The sequence below is a fragment of the Gopherus evgoodei genome, chromosome 8, assembly GCF_007399415.2.
Source record: "Gopherus evgoodei ecotype Sinaloan lineage chromosome 8, rGopEvg1_v1.p, whole genome shotgun sequence".
Classification (NCBI taxonomy): domain Eukaryota; kingdom Metazoa; phylum Chordata; order Testudines; family Testudinidae; genus Gopherus; species Gopherus evgoodei.
Window position 1 is genome coordinate 36,719,454 of NC_044329.1, and position 15,669 is coordinate 36,735,122.

Consider the following 15,669-nt stretch of genomic DNA (forward strand, 5'->3'; position numbering starts at 1 on the left):
AGCTGGTGCAGGGCATGTGGCTGGGGCAAGAGGTAATGACCAATGCTTCAGTGTGCTCTGGTGATCCAAGGCTGCCTAAAAGGGCCCTTGAGGCTCTTGGTAGCCATTGGAGAAGGACAGAGGTGATTCAGGCCAGGCAGCAGCCACCTTTAAACAAGCTCAAGGAGTGCAACTGTCATAATGAACTAGGCCAGAGTCCATCTTTGGAAGCCACAAGCAGGGGAAGAAAAGGTTGGGAGGAACACAGCTCTGCAAGCTTTGGCCCAGCTGAAAGAGGCAACATAACTTTGGGCAGAATTCCCTCTGCAGCCAGAGCCAGTCTTACTGGTGTGGGGCATGAGCAGAGGAGAGCCTAGCAAGGGGGGCCAGGGCCAGCCGCTAGAAACAAACGCTTTCTCTGGAATTGTACCAGGCGTCCCTGCAACACAGTGAACATGGACCCCACGCTGCCGTTCTCACTGAGGCGCATCTCAGCATGCAATCACTCGAACGTGCTCTTGGCTGCTCCGGGTCTCTGAGCTCAAAGGCAGGACAGGATCCAGGGACAGAAATGAAGAGCAGAAGCTGTCCACCATCCCCACTCTGTTTGCCTCTCTGTCCAAAACATGGTGCTGCCTGTGGTGGGGCTGGAGGGCAGGTGTGTGGCTGCTCCCCCTGGGATAGGGGGCAGCCGATGGGTATTACAGCATGAGCTCAATCCCTTCAACCTGATGGTCAGAGGTGCCAAGCTCCCACCACTCTAAGCAGTGTCCATGGGTGCATTGAGTGCTCAGCACCTCAGACCATCGAACCCCTTGGTTTTGCCCTGGGAGGGAGCTCTTGAGCATGGCTCAGGGATCAGCCAGTCAGACCCTGCTGTGTCCCACTCCCTGTTCCCCTCAGAGTGCTCCCTGCCTGCCACTCTCGACCTTTCCCCTCAGGGCTCCCCCTGATTCTGCGGCAGTAGTGGGTATGAAAAGCCCCTTCCATGGAGCCAGAATGGAAGCAGCAGCCTTGGCAATGAGCTGAGACATGCCAGCCCAGCCCCCTCAATTTAATAATGAAGGAATGAAATCAGGCACCAATTTAGGCCTTGATGACTTCTTGGCTTGGATTTACCCAGGCATTAAAGAGCCGTCAGGAAACCTTCAGACTCATGCAGATAAGAATGAATTCCTCTGGAGCGCCAGACAAACAGCCCAGCTTGTCTCCCCTGCACATGGACCCTGGCCCCTTCCAGCCTTCAACTTGCAGAGCTTTCTCCACGTCACTGGGGCGGGCAGCTCCCATACTACAGACAGGTGGTTTGTTCCTAGCTCTCAGGTTGTTCAAGGGTGCCAGTACCTCCACGTAGCCCCTGCAGTCCACCCACTCCTCCCATGACAGCACGGCTCTCTCAGAAGCCACACTGCCATATTATATCCCTGTGCTTATGTGCTCCAGCCCCACTCAGGGTGGGTTTTGCTGAGCAGAGGGTCAGCCACCATCAGTTGCCTTTGTCCATGTCCTCTTACCCTTCATGAGCTTAAGCGAGGATGGTTTCACCCAGAGCATCCCACTCCCGCTTCCGGCCCCCTCAACACATGGAGCCCTAACCCCACAGTGCTTACATGGGGCGGGCTTCTGTGGGACTGAGGAAGGGGGAGCAGACTGCAACTATCCACCTCCTCCAGCACACCCCAGACTAAGTAGCCCTCAATCTGGCTCCCTTAGGCATGCAGTATAGGAATGAACAATGGGTCCCACACATGAATCCCTATTGGCATACACCACAATGACCAGGCATAGCTACAGAGCTAGACTGGAGAGAGAAGTGATACAACCACAGAGGAGAAATATTCTCAGAGTATGAAAACCCTCCACGGATGAAATAGAAAGATGGGAGGGGATCTTTAGGGGCTGTGGCCACTGGCATCAGACATAAGGCAGGATTCCATCAGCCTCAGGTATTTCCCAGGCACCTGGCACCCAGGGAGCTGGTGCCACACAGAAGCCAAAAGCTGGTGTTTAAACAAAAGTTGTCATGGGGCTGATTCTCCTCTCATTCTCAGTGCTGCAAGTCAGAAGGAACTCCAGTGAGATCAATGGAGCCACCCTGGGGTGAACCTGGGTGGGAGAAGGATCAGACTAGGTGTTATGCATGAAGCCAAAGGCATACAAAATACCATACTCTACTAGTTCCCCAGTGATCACTGTTTGTATTCAAGATGAGTGGCCTGGATTCTGCTCTGAATTATACTCCTTAGACATCAGTGGGAGGCCAGAGAGGCTGAGCCTATGTGCTGGGGGGGAGGGGGCCTAAGGGCCTGATCCAACACCCACTGAAGTTGATAGGAGTCCTTCCACTGACTCCAGCAGGCATTGAGCCATTCCCTGAGAGGTGCCGAGAGAAGGAAAGAAGTCCTTATGTACTACATTGGCTCTAGCAGTCATACAAGAACCTCTTACCTTTGATGGAGGTCTACATTAGAGCCCTGCAAATCCATGAATATCCACATTTTTGCGGATCACAGATTGGATGTGGATACAAATTTTGTATCTGCACAGCTCTCTGTGTTTGTGGGCCTCACCCACATGATATATATACTACCTGTGTGGCCCTGAGAATGTCACATGGGCCGCAGCTGTGTGCTGATTGGGCCGTGGGTTGAGAACCACTGCTCCAGAGATTCAGAATAGGCAAGGAGAACCATGCCATGGCCATGCAGTATCTGACCTAGTTATCAGCCAGTCCAGTCCCCCAACGAATGAACTGAACATGTGTGCCCAAAACAGCACGAGCCCTGGCTGAGTCTGTGAGGGCATGGGCCTAGATGACCTAAAAGGCCTTCTCCATCTCCAGTAGCTATGATACCAATACACCTTCCCATCTCACCTCTGCTGTCTGCAGGGGGCCCCTCTCTCTCTCTAGCTGAGGCTGGTCACCCCCCTTAACTCCTGCAGGTTGGCAGGGAGGCTGGGTGATTGCTTGACCATGCCCCAAGCAAACTCTTGGGGGTCTGCCTGGAGTAGCCACTGCCTCTCTAGTCCTTACAAGACCTGCTTGGGGTCAGGCTGATCCCCAGACACCATCATGGCAGTTGGGAAGTGCTCCCACTGCTTGGCAGGGCTCTCCAGACGGCAAGGATAGACAAACATCATCACCCCCACACGGTAGCTAGGCAGCCACAAGCTAGGGATTATGGGGCACCCAACCAGCAAGCAGTTGCTAGGAAACTCCAGGATTCCTTAGCGATCGCCTCAGGGATTCTGAGGCACCTGTACCCTGCACTCAGCAGGGGACTGGCTGGCCTGGGAATGGTCCCCCACAGTTGAAGCAGCCAGGGGCATGGATTTATCCACCTGCCCCAGAAGACACTGGGAGTTCAAGTCATGCCAGCAGGAGACAGAGAACCACCTGAGGCCCCAGGAAAGGTGCTAAAAGGCCTACCTAACTCCCAGGTCACTCAGGCCCCTGCCAAAGACTTCCAGCAGCAGGTGGGAGGCTGCTGCGGTCTGGGGGAGGAAAGCACTGGAAGGGGGATGCTACTTTGTGTTACTGGCTGCTTGGGCATTCTTGCACAAGCTGTCTGGGAACTTGGGCTGGTGTCTCCAAATGCAGACAAAACTGCCCTGGCCCTGCATTTGAATGGGGACTGGGCTGTTTGCAAACTTTTGCATGGCCTTATGTATCCCTTTCCTGCAATGGGACATGGTGGCACCCACCCTTCACACCGGCTTTTCCTCTGCCACATCTTGCTGCAAACACAGCACTAACATGCTATCAGTGCAGTCCGGGGCTCCTTGCTTTCTTAGTTCATGTATTTATAAAAGGCCCATCCAGTGCCCTGGGAGCTTTATCCATGATCACTAACAGAGCTGGTCAGTAGGTCAGGAGACCACCTCTGCCATCCCTACCCTGAGCTCCCAGCACACACACAATCCCCCTCCCAAGTCCCCTTCCCAACCTACCTTCCTTTCCCCCCAAAATAAAAGCCTGGGGAAACAGGTGGGTTTGCAGGCTGGCCACAGGCTGCGGGACTACGAAGGAAGTGAGCTCCCACATCAGGAGTATTGGACTGATCACACCTTGCTGCCAGCCTCTTCCCATTTATACCTAGAAGGGCTGTTCACTCAAGCATTGAGCTGAGCTAGCCTGCCAGGGTGCCACATAGAGAGCGAGGCACCTTTCAAGTCACTGGGACTCAAATCATGCTGGATACGAAAGGCCAAAACCAACCCTTTCCCCTTCCCCTAGAAATCCTGGGGTCAGCAGGCCTGAAGAGCTCCTAGGGAGGTGCGTTGCTTCCTAGGTGGGTGTTGCATTCTGTGCTAGCTGGGTTTTCTGATCACTTTGATGGTACGGCTGGGTGGGGAGCACATTACGGCCATCCTGCCACTAGGTGAAATAGGCCGGGAGGTCCACATCTGAAAGAAGGTCTGTAATCTCCATAGCAAGCATGGCTGATAAGATACACATGAGACAATCACAGCCACCATCCAGCAAGACTGCCAGGTAAAGGGCGATGGCATAATCGCTGCCATCTCCTCCATTTCCTTCCCATCCTACAAGCTTTATCCCAATCTAGTCTCCATTGAGTCTCAGGGAGCTCACACTCACCTGAGCCCCAGGCTTAGTTTGACACCAGCTGAAACCCTCCATCACATACAAGCTGCAGGGCCGGTGCAACCACTAGGCGAACTAGGCAGCCGCCTAGGGCGCCTAGCGGTTGAGGGCGCCTAAAAGCCCGCTCAGGCGAGGAGGTGGAGTGGAGGTGAGCTGGGGTGGAGGGGTGCGGGGAGGGCCACCCACAGTAACGGGGGGGGCGCACAGGGGAACCGCTTCCTGCCCCAGATCATCTCCACTCTGCCTCCTCTGCTGAGCACACAGCCCCAGCTCTAATTCTCCTCCAATCGGCGCCGCAAGCCTGGGAGGAGAGGAGAATTAGAGCGGCTCTGTCATGCTGAGCGAAGGAGGCAAAGCAGAGGTGAGCTGGGGCAGGCTTCCCAGGCAGGGTTAGCTGCCACGGAGGGGTATGGGGGGGCGGGGTTAGCTGCTGCAAAGGGGGCAGTTTTAGCTTCCACAGGGGAGGGCTCCCGGGGCGGGGTTAGCTGCCATGGAGGTGGGGCCCCGGGCAGAGTTAGCTGCAGGGGCTGGGTAGCTGCTGCAGGCGTGGTGCCCCGGGTGGGGCAGGGGGTGGCGAGCTGGGTTAACTGCCACAGGGGAGGCTCCTCTGGTGGGAGGGGTGGGTGGGCATGGTTAGCTGCCATTGGGGGTGGGGAGTTAGCTAGGTGGCCGGGTGGCGCAAGGTGAAAGTTTCACTTAGGGCATTAAACTTCCTTGCACCGGCCCTGACCAGTTAGAAGAGAAGAAGATATAAAGCTGAGAGCTGCCCCTTCATGTGTTCCCATTAACCCGTGTAAAGGCCCCATTAGGAGGGGTGACAGAGTGAATCATAGAATCATAGACTTTAAGGTCAGAAGGGACCATTATGATCATCGAGTCTGACCTCCTGCACAATGCAGGCCACAGAATCTCACCCACCCACTCCTGTATCAAACCTGTGTCTGAGCCATTGAAGTCCTCAAATCATGGTGTAAAGACTTCAAGGTGCAGAGAACATTCCAGCAAGTGACCCGTGCCCCACGCTGCAGAGAAAGGCAAAAAAAAAACCCCAGGGCTTCTGCCAATCTGCCCTGGAAGAAAATTCCTTCCCAACCCCAGATATGGTGATCAGCAAAACCCTGAGCATGTGGGCAAGACTCACCAGCCAGACACCCAGGAAAGAATTCTCTGTAGTAACTCAGATCCCACCCCATCTAACAGCGCAGGGTTTCGCTGATCACCATATCTGGGGTTGGGAAGGAATTTTCTTCCAGGCAGATTGGCAGAAGCCCTGGGGTTTTTTTTTGCCTTTCTCTGCAGCGTGGGGCACGGGTCACTTGCTGGAAGGTTCTCTGCACCTTGAAGTCTTTACACCATGATTTGAGGACTTCAATGGCTCAGACACAGGTTTGATACAGGAGTGGGTGGGTGAGATTCTGTGGCCTGCATTGTGCAGGAGGTCAGACTCGATGATCATAATGGTCCCTTCTGACCTTAAAGTCTATGATTCTATGATACCATCACAGGCCATTGGGCATATTTACCGCTAGTAGTCAAAGACAAATTAATTGCCAAAATTAGGCTATCCCATTATACCATCCCCTCCATAAACTTATCAAGCTTAGTCTTGAAGCCAGATATGTCTTTTGCCCCCACTACTCCCCTTGGAAGGCTGTTCCAGAACTTCACTTCTCTGATGGTTAGAAACCTTCATCTAATTTCAAGTCTAAACTTCCTGATAGCTAGGTTATATCCATTTGTTCTTGTGTCCACATTGGTACTGAGCTTAAATAATTCCTCTCCCTCCCTGGTATTTATTCCTCTGATATATTTATAGAGAGCAATCATATCTCCCCTCAGCCTTCTTTTGGTTAGGCTAAACAAGCCAAGCTCTTTGAGTCTCCTTTTATATGACAGGTTTTCCATTCCTCGGATCAGCCTAGTAGCCCTTCTCTGAACCTGTTCCAGTTTGAATTCATCCTTCTTAAACTTGGGAGACCAGAACTGCACACAGTATTCCAGATGAGGTCTCACCAGTGCCTTGTATAATGGTACTAACACCTCCTTATCTCTACTGGAAATATCTCATCTGATGCATCCCAAGACCACATTAGCTTCTTTCACAGCCATATCACATTGGTGGCTCATAGTCATCCTGTGATCAACCAATACTCTGAGGTCCTTCTCCTCCTCTATTACTTCCAACTGATGCCTCCCCAGCTTATAACAATAGTTCTAGTTATTAATCCCTAAATGCATGACCTTGCACTTTTCACTATTAAATTTCATCCTATTACTATTACTCCAGTTTACAAGGTCATCCAGATCTTCCTGTATGATATCCCAGTCCGTCTCTGTATTGGCAATACTTCCCAGCTTTTGTCATCCGCAAACTTTATTAGCACATTCCCACTTTTTGTGCCAAGGTCAGTAATAAAAAAAGATTAAATAAGATTGATCCCTAAACTGATCCCTGAGGAACTCCACCAGTAACCTCCCTCCAGCCTGATAATTCCCTTTCAGTATGACCCATTGTAGTCTCCCCTTTAACCAGTTCCTTATCCACCTTTCAATTTTCATATTGATCCCCATCTTTTCCAATTTAGCTAATAATTCCCCATGTGGAATCCCTAGGCACCCCACAGGACAGTGCCCTTGGGGTCCATGAACAAATGCCCAGGACCACCCTTTGGATGCTTTCAGAAAAAAGGGATAGAACCAGTCCAAAGAACCCCCTGCTCAAGCCCCCTGCTCAGCCAGGGTCCACAGACCAGTCAACCTTTGATAGCATCCCCCACATGGTCAACCTCTGCTAGGAGACGTATCAAAATCACCTTGTGGTCAATGGCATGGAAGGCAAGTGATAGTACTAGATCTAGAAGAATGAATGTGGACCTCCAAACTTCATCCATCCCCAGGGGTGGGACCATCCAGACACCCACCAGCTCAGCCTCAGTAGCATACTAGGTCCGAAGAGCCCCAAAGAATCTCAGGATTGCTAGTTGTTCAGCCACCATGTTCTCCATAACCTCCCACAACGATGGGAGATTCCAGATGGGGTGATAGCTGGAGAAATTGCTTATGGCTAAGGTTACATTTGTCACAGAGGTCACAGAAGTCATGGAATCTGAGACCTCCGTGACATTTTGTGCTTCAGTCCTAGGGGCTGAGGGACTGCAGCTGACAGCCAGCAAGGCTCCGGCAGGGTTCCTGTGACAGGGGACTCTGTTCCATTGATAGCCTCGCTGGGGGTGGAGGTGAGAGAGGCTCGGGTGAGTAGCTGGGGGTGTCCTGTTTTCATTTAGGGAAATATGGTCACCCTGCAGCTCTCAGCTGCCAAGGGCAGAGGGGGACACCCCCTGTAGCTTCCAGCTGCCGCCGGAAGAAGGAGAACCCCACAGCTCCCAGCCACCACAGTGGCAGTGGAAACTATGGAGCTACAGCAGCAAAAGTCACAGACAGGTCACGGTTTCTGTGAATTATTTTTTTCTTGCTCGTGACCTGTCCGTTACTTTCACTAAAAACAACAATGACAAAATCTTAGCCTTACTCATGGCACATGATGGCTTTTGAAGCAGGAGTCTAACCATTGTTTCCTTTTGGGAAACAGACACTCTAGGTGACATAACTCTGCTGATGTCATAGGCACATAGACCTAAAGCACTGGCAGCAAATGGCACATCCTACAGCACCACCAGAACTCCTGCAAACCTCTGGGGCTTCAACGCAAGCAGAGAGGACTCTGCTTGTGGTCCCCCAGGAGTCACTTCCACTGAGGCAGAACTCTCAGTCAAGCTTTTTTGTACAGCCCTTGGTTTGAAATCCCCTCCCAATGAAAAGTTCTTGGTTTTGTCATTTGGTGCAAACAGCTCCAATTAACCAGATGACCCAGAACACGTCCCCTGTCAGGTCCGTTACAGAGGCAGAGGCAAAGAAGCCTTCACTGCTTCCTGCATGGCCACAGCATAACATTTCAAAACCCGATCATGCTTCAGTCAGTCAGATTTGGTGTTGGAATGGCACTTTGTCCATAAACAGGCCTCAGGATGAAACACTTGATGAGAGTTGGATTTGAGTTCACAGTGTTTGTTCATGGGCAGTTGTATGATGCACCCAGGCATAATCAGTCCCAGGTTGATAGTAGTGTGTTAGTGGCAAAACATCAGTATCAGGGCAGTGCAGTGCCCTCGCAGCTTTCAAGAAGGGATGAGTAGTATGGCCTCTTAGTATGGACATCAGCTGCCTACCAGCATCACAGCATTTCCTGGGATGCTGCAATGACTACAGTCTGTTTTAAGCGTGCATTGAAAAGTCCTCACCAGCATGACTACAAGGCTGGAAATCTGTGGATTCGTGGTAAGGGATGGATGATGAAGGTAAAAGTATCTATTTACTGAGTATAGGCTGTTCTCTGCAGCTAAATTAACACCACTAAACAATGGCACTGAACTAACAAAACCCCAGTATTGAGAGCCAGCTGACAATGCTGTTGGGAGCGTAATAGATTTGAACTTGACCAGTGCCGTGCTGACCTGGCATCCCTTTCCTTCCCCATTCAAAGGGCAATAAGGACATTTACAGTACACAGGACTCCTGCTGTAACAACCCTGTGCATGCATTCCTTTGAGACCCCATGGGCCCGGTCACCAAGTCCCTTTGTTACATGGTCAGTCAGCGCAGAAAGGCTCTGGATCTCATGAAGAAACTCTTGCCCAATGCTGCCCTCTCCTGTTCGTCTTCAGCAGAACCAAGAACCAGCAGAGAAAAGCAGAGAGCTCTATTTGTGCTGTGACAGATCTCCTGCCAGAGGTGCTGGAACTAGGGGTACTAGGGAGGTGCTGCCGCAACCCCTGGCTTGAAGTGGTTTCCATCATATGCAGGGTTTAAAGTTTGGTTCAATGGCTCGCAGCACCCCCACTGTAAAAATTGTTCCAGCCCACCTGTCATGCCCATACCCTCTCTCCATGACACCTGGACAGCGGTGGGCTTATTTAAAGATTCTACCTGGTGGGTATGTACTGGGTCTATTTATTTTTAAAAAACCATCTAAAATTGCTGTCCTTGGGCTTTATTTGCTCATTAGCTCAGTTGGCCATAGTATGATGCTGATGGAAAAATGTTAGCCCAGGTTCCTTATTATCCAGCTCCACCTGTAGCTCATTAACATGTTCCCTGCTGGGGAGCAGCACTCATTTATCACAGCTTATTTATTTAAGGCTAGACAACATACACTGGTGCTAAATCACCTTCTTCTTGAGAAGAAGGGAAATATTAACCCTGGAGCAAACAATACAGTACTATGCAGGGAGGAGCAGAGTGCAGGGCTGGCTGAGCATGGTCAGAGAGATTGGCACAGTAGGGGTGTGGGCACAGAACCAACCCTGAGAAGTTTGAGGATGGGGGCATTCATATCTGAATCCCTACATTTCACCCTGATGTCTGAATTTGGGGCTGTGCTCTTGTGAGAGTCCGTCCCAGCTTTGTAGAATAATGTCCTGGCGTTTTCCACTGTGGGCGGGCGTGTGTGTCTGTGCTGTATACAGTCTGGTTTGCTTGCTCCTGTGTGTGGGAATACCTTTCCCAAAGTCAGCAACCAAGTTATCCCACAAGGGTGCTGGACCATCTTGCAATATTGGCTATTTCTGCACAAGAAGATGTTTATAGACGGTATACGTTCATTGTCCAGAACAGAGCTGGCAGTCAGGACTCCTGGAAAGTGCTGTGATCTCTCTTTCAGGTTTGGCTCACAATGAGTTTGCAAAATCTGTGTCAGAACCACATTCTCTTGGGTCTCAGGCCCTGAGGTTTGAAAAGGGTATGGTTCAAACAAACCTGGTTTTCCCTGTAGTAGAAAACTCATTCCAAATCCCTACAGGCCATGCAAGGTTCAGGTGTGATGCTCCTAGCATCTCCTAGCAAGGGTTGATCATATGGGGGATGCTATCAAAGGCTGACTGGTTTGTGGACCCTGGCTGAGCAGGGGGCTTGAGCAGGGATTGTACCTTCCTAGATGTCTGCCTTGAGGGTGTAACCAGAAATGTAATAACGATAGCTGGACTTGCACCCATTCATACAAGTTTTCTGGGTCACTAAAGTCAGCAGTATCTTTGGCTCTGATGCATCCACAGTACTCCCATCTCAGGAAGGCATTTTCCCTCTGGAAAGCTGGGCTGCAATCATTAGGATGTGAACCAGATCTGGTATGATAATGAGACAGCGCCGAGAAACACAGTAGGGAAAGAAAAAAATGCATTCATCACCCCCTGGCTTTTCCACCTGGATCATAGTGCTAAAAGGCAGCCCCACTCCAGCACACGTAAGTGTGAATGGCTTTTGCTGGAAGATGAGCTGGGAATCTCATGAGATTCCCCGGGGTATTTCAGACAGGCCGTCAATACTGCAGGAGCAATATTTCAGCACTTACATTTCTGCTCACTCTGTGCAAAAACTGGCACTTTCCCCACTCAGGGGCTTCCAACACATAGCACTTTGCCCATTTGAGTTCCGCTGCAGCTCTTGGGTTTTGTGTTGGGTTTTGTACTTGAATGAACCCAAAGATTCAAAGCCAAACTTAGTCAGAATTGCCAGGTTTCCCCAATACTATTAGTGTTTGTCATGATTTTGAGACAAAGGCATAAACTAGCCCAAGTTGGCTTGAAAATGAGACCATGATCACGTGAAAGCAGAGACAGGTCTGACCCACAGCATTCTGATCTAGAGCTAGAGTTCGGTGCTCTTCAGAGCTGCGGTTTGAGGATTTTGAGTGTGCTGTTATGGAGACAGAGTCAGTAGGGAAGTTTAAATCTGAACTTCACCAGAGTCCCAGGAGCCAGGGGTGCAGGTTAGCTTCAGTCCATTATGGAGCTGGGACCTGTCAGAAATTCTGATGCAAACTTCCCTGGTTCGGATCTGTGGGTTTGGCTCGGCCCATTATAAAGATTGGGGTCAGCTGTGCAGCTGGACCTAGCATTCTCAAGTTCTGGATTGTGGAGCTAGGAGTACTGGCTCTGAGCCCATAACTGCTCAAAATCTTGCTCTCTCAAAGAGTCATTCAGGCCAGAGAGTGAGCACAAGCATGAGAATGGCTCTATAGCCTGGTGGGTAGAGCACTCGCCTAGCAGGTGAGCAAGCCAGGCCTCCTGCTCCAATGACTCTTAAGGTATTTGTCCACAGTGCAATGGCTTCAGGAGGAGAGACGGAGGCAGCCCCACCTCAGAATATCCTATAGCCCAGTGGTTAGTGTACTCACCACAGAAGTGGCAGATCCTTTTGCAGGGGGATTTGAACTTGGGATCTCCCACATCCCAGGTGAGTACCCTAACCCTGGGCTAAAAACTCAGAGGGAGGTCCTTCTGCCTCCCTCTCCCCAACCCTTGCTCTTTTGTGTGAGCTTGCCTGAGGGGCCTGATCTGGTGCTGGCCTCTGAAGCCACTTACCGGATAGGACCCTGCATGCGCCTTAGGCGACTGAGCACCTGTCTTCCCCGGTTAGTGAATTGCTCTGGGATTGAAGTGAAGGCAGGTACCCAGACACCTAGAGAAAGTCAGCAATGCATGTGCCCAGCGGCAGAAACACAGCCAGCAAGGGAATGTCTACTGCAAAAATGCAGGAACTGAGGGAGTTTAGGTACCTGCAGAGGGAGGTCCCAGAACAGGGACTTAGGCACCTCACTCCTTCTGTGCCCTCAGACCTGCCTGCAGTCACACAGGGGGTCTGGGACAGAGCAGGGAGCTGCACCTGGCTCCTAGGCTAGTCCTCAAGCCACTGTGCCCTCCTTCTTCTAGTCATGTACACCTTGAACCTGCAAGAGTAACCCAGGTATTTCTCATGTCTGCCCTTGTTTTCCAGGTTTGCAGTTGGAGAAGCCAAGCAAAGTTGCACGGAGGATGACAAGGAAGAGTTGCAACTGAAAGACATCAGGGATGGATTCAGCTCTACCTTTGAAAAAATTGTGGAGTCCGACCTTATGAAGGGCACGTACTACAGCAGCCTGGACTCCCTGGACGTGCTCTCCCTCACGGATGAGACAGACAGTTGTGTCAGTTTTGAGTCTCCGCTCACTCCACTGATTCAGCAAAGGGTCAAGGAAAGCCCTGAACTTTTAGAACAGAAACTGGTTGCCCAGCAGAAAGGAGCCCTGCAACACATGGTGGCAGAGAAGCAAGAGCAGGCAGCTGCGAAGCCAGTGGAGGAGGATTTGGGGAGCCCTCTGAGGCACTCGATTACCAGCAGCAGGTCAGAGAATGTGCTCAGCCGGTTATCCTTGAAAAATATACCTAATGGATTCCACATTGATGGAGCTGAGGAAGACGCCTTGAAGCTTATTAACTCCATCAGGTAAGGCAGATTGTGAGTTCTGAGGCCAGGAGTGTCATTTTGTTCTGTGTTTGTACAGCACCTAGCACAGTGGGAGGCCCATAGACTTAACTGGAGCTCCTGGATACTACAGATTATTATTAGCAAGCCAGCATTCTCCTTTGTGCTTCCCTGTGTACTTGCCACAATGAACAAGCAGTATTTATCAGGAGGTGACACCTGTCATCATTATCTCTTTTATAGTAGGACCCCGGCCCAGGATAAGGCTAGACATATACAGGCTATTTTCCATATGACCACATAGCCCTTGGTGAGCATGAAGGATGCTGCAATCCAAAGGGGAAAGTCACTTACAAGAGGAACACAAGGAAATGGGGTCAGTCTGAATTATAGATGTTGATAGTGTGTAACACAGCTGACGTAGGAAACTAAGTCCTGCAAGTGTAGGGAGCTACATTATTCTTCCATTCACCAGGGGACAGGGTGGAGGAATCACACTCAGGCGCATGGTTCGGTGTGGTTCTGACCTTTCACCTTTGAAGACAGAGTGTAATGTGCCTATTCAGCTTCCGGACATCTACTGTCTCCAGTGGGAATGTGGCCTGCAGAGCAGCTGCAGAATGGGGGTGCTCAGTATAGGCCTACAGCTTGCACTGAAGTCAGTGTGACTGTGTACACGTACCATTGGGCAGGATTTGGCCCTTCAGCCAAATCACGATGTCTTCAGTCTATACTGAGTCAGTCCCTATTCAAGTAAACCTGTCACTGACTTCATGAGGTTTGCTCATGTAATGACTGAGCATCCACTGCATAGGGACATGGTTTGCCCTTACGTTGGCATTCCCTGGCTGGCCAAGGGGCACATCTCCATGGGAGACATAGCTCACCTCTGTGTTACCCAGATTCTGTGGCCTCTAAGTGCCAGTCTGATCCCTGGCATACATTATGGCTCCACAGGGTTATTAAGGCACCCACATATTATTCAGATGCCCTGAAGTAACCAGGATGGGAGCGTCATAGGAGCCACTATGGTGACTCTGTGCCACCTTGGATTCCCTTAGAAAGAGGAGCCTCAAGTTGCCAGATCTGCCAGCTTCAGGGCTGCTTTGCACTGCCAGCATGGTCAAAAGCAATTGTAGCACTCCTTGAAATCAGGGCCTTGGACTTTAGAGCTTCTCAGACTTCCAGTCCAGCTTACTTAGGCAAATGAATTCAGGTAACCCCCCTCATCCCCATCTGAGCTGCTGTGTTTCGTCAGTGCCTTATGATTGGGTTCACCTCTTCTTCCATTTGTGCTTCCTAAACGTGGCTGCTTTGGGAGCTCAGTCCTGCCAAGGGCTGAGCACAGCCTGGATCAGGACTTTCTGCACTTGCCGCCTCTTGTATGGACTTATTTACTAAGGGGCATTTGTTTGGCTTGTTTGACACCTGCTTTGCCAGCTGTCCTCTTTGTCTGCCAACTGTGTTCCTATTATGGATTTTGGGGGTGGTTTTATTATTGCAAAGGGCTATGGGCCATGGGATCAGACATCTATCCACTCAACACCCATTTATTTGTGTGGCTTATACAACCTCTGTCTTCGACTGCAGGCACATACACAATTAGTACTTAGAACACCTTGTAAGTTGGCACACATAATGCCAACTAAAAGGCTAAAACATTCTCCCACCCACTGAACGTAACCACACCCTACTACCCCCCGCTACAGATAGCCTGACTCTGCAGCACACCCTAGTGGCCAGTGAGGCTGGACTTAGAGCGAGAATGGAATAATACTGACTCCTATTTGGGTCATGAGTGAAAATGAGTCTGAATGTGTCCTCCCAGCCCCCATCTGTGTGCATTACAAACCCTGTCAAATACTGGGCATGGTTCAGCCCCAAACAATCCTGCTGGGCATGACCACGGTGCATCGACCGACCTTTATGGGGCCGGGACTGGAGAGGGAGTCTAGAGACTGGCAGAGCTGGGAGAGGTGAGGGAAGCAGGACAAGAGTTTCAGACCAGTATTGAAATGCATGGGGGTGAGCAAGTCTCTCTAAAATGGTTTCAGGTGCCCATTACCCACTTGAGCGCCCTGGCCTTGCCCTTAGTCCATTGTCTTCTGCTGCCCTGGTGCCCTAGAGGGAGAGGTGGAGTCATTACAGTTTCTAGCCCTTTCTTCCTTTCCATTGCTGGGGCCAGCTCAGCACTATCAGTCCCTCACTCCCCTGAGTCCCCAACTTCAGATGCAGTTAAAAAAAGTTGTTTCCAGAACAAGGGCTAATCTGTGCAAAAAGATTCACCAGGATAGCCGAGCCAGTGAATGGCATTTGAAAAGCAGCAGAGATTAGTGAGCTAGCTTCAGACTGACGCGCTGAGCGAGTTGTGTCCGGATCAAAGCAGATCACTCGGTGCCATTAAGAAAATGAATGAAAAAGCATCAGTGATGAAAATATCCCCAGAAGAGCAAACACCCACCCTGCGGTGTAAACACTTCAGGTTAGAGCTGAACCCCCGCCTGAGCAGAGAGGCAGAAAATACAAGACAAGACTCTCTGGCAAAGCCCTTGACCGCCAGCAAGTGATGCACATGCTGCACAAAACTTCCTTCGCTACACAAGAAGGCAACACAGGGTAGTTGTTGTTGGCTGGCGAGGTGAACATCTCAAAGGGAAATCTGAAGCAGGTTTGGATGTGCCATAAGATACGTTCAGTTAATTACAAGGCTCTCAGTGAAACAGGCTTTACCAACCCTGTGTAAACAGGCTGGCCCAGAGGGTAGATCAGGGAAAACTAAGAGAAGGCCA

At 50.8% G+C, this 15,669-nt stretch overlaps 1 protein-coding gene across 4 annotated transcripts in view; it reads left to right on the plus strand.

Annotated features, from left to right (window-relative positions):
• PSD2 (pleckstrin and Sec7 domain containing 2) overlaps nucleotides 1-15,669 on the plus strand; it is a 153,045-nt gene that overhangs the window by 63,149 nt on the left and 74,227 nt on the right. For all 4 annotated transcript variants that reach the window (XM_030573800.1, XM_030573801.1, XM_030573799.1 and 1 more), the window contains one exon: nucleotides 12,413-12,901. In XM_030573800.1, coding sequence (XP_030429660.1) covers nucleotides 12,413-12,901 — 489 coding nt within the window. The remainder of the gene's footprint in view (nucleotides 1-12,412; nucleotides 12,902-15,669) is intronic.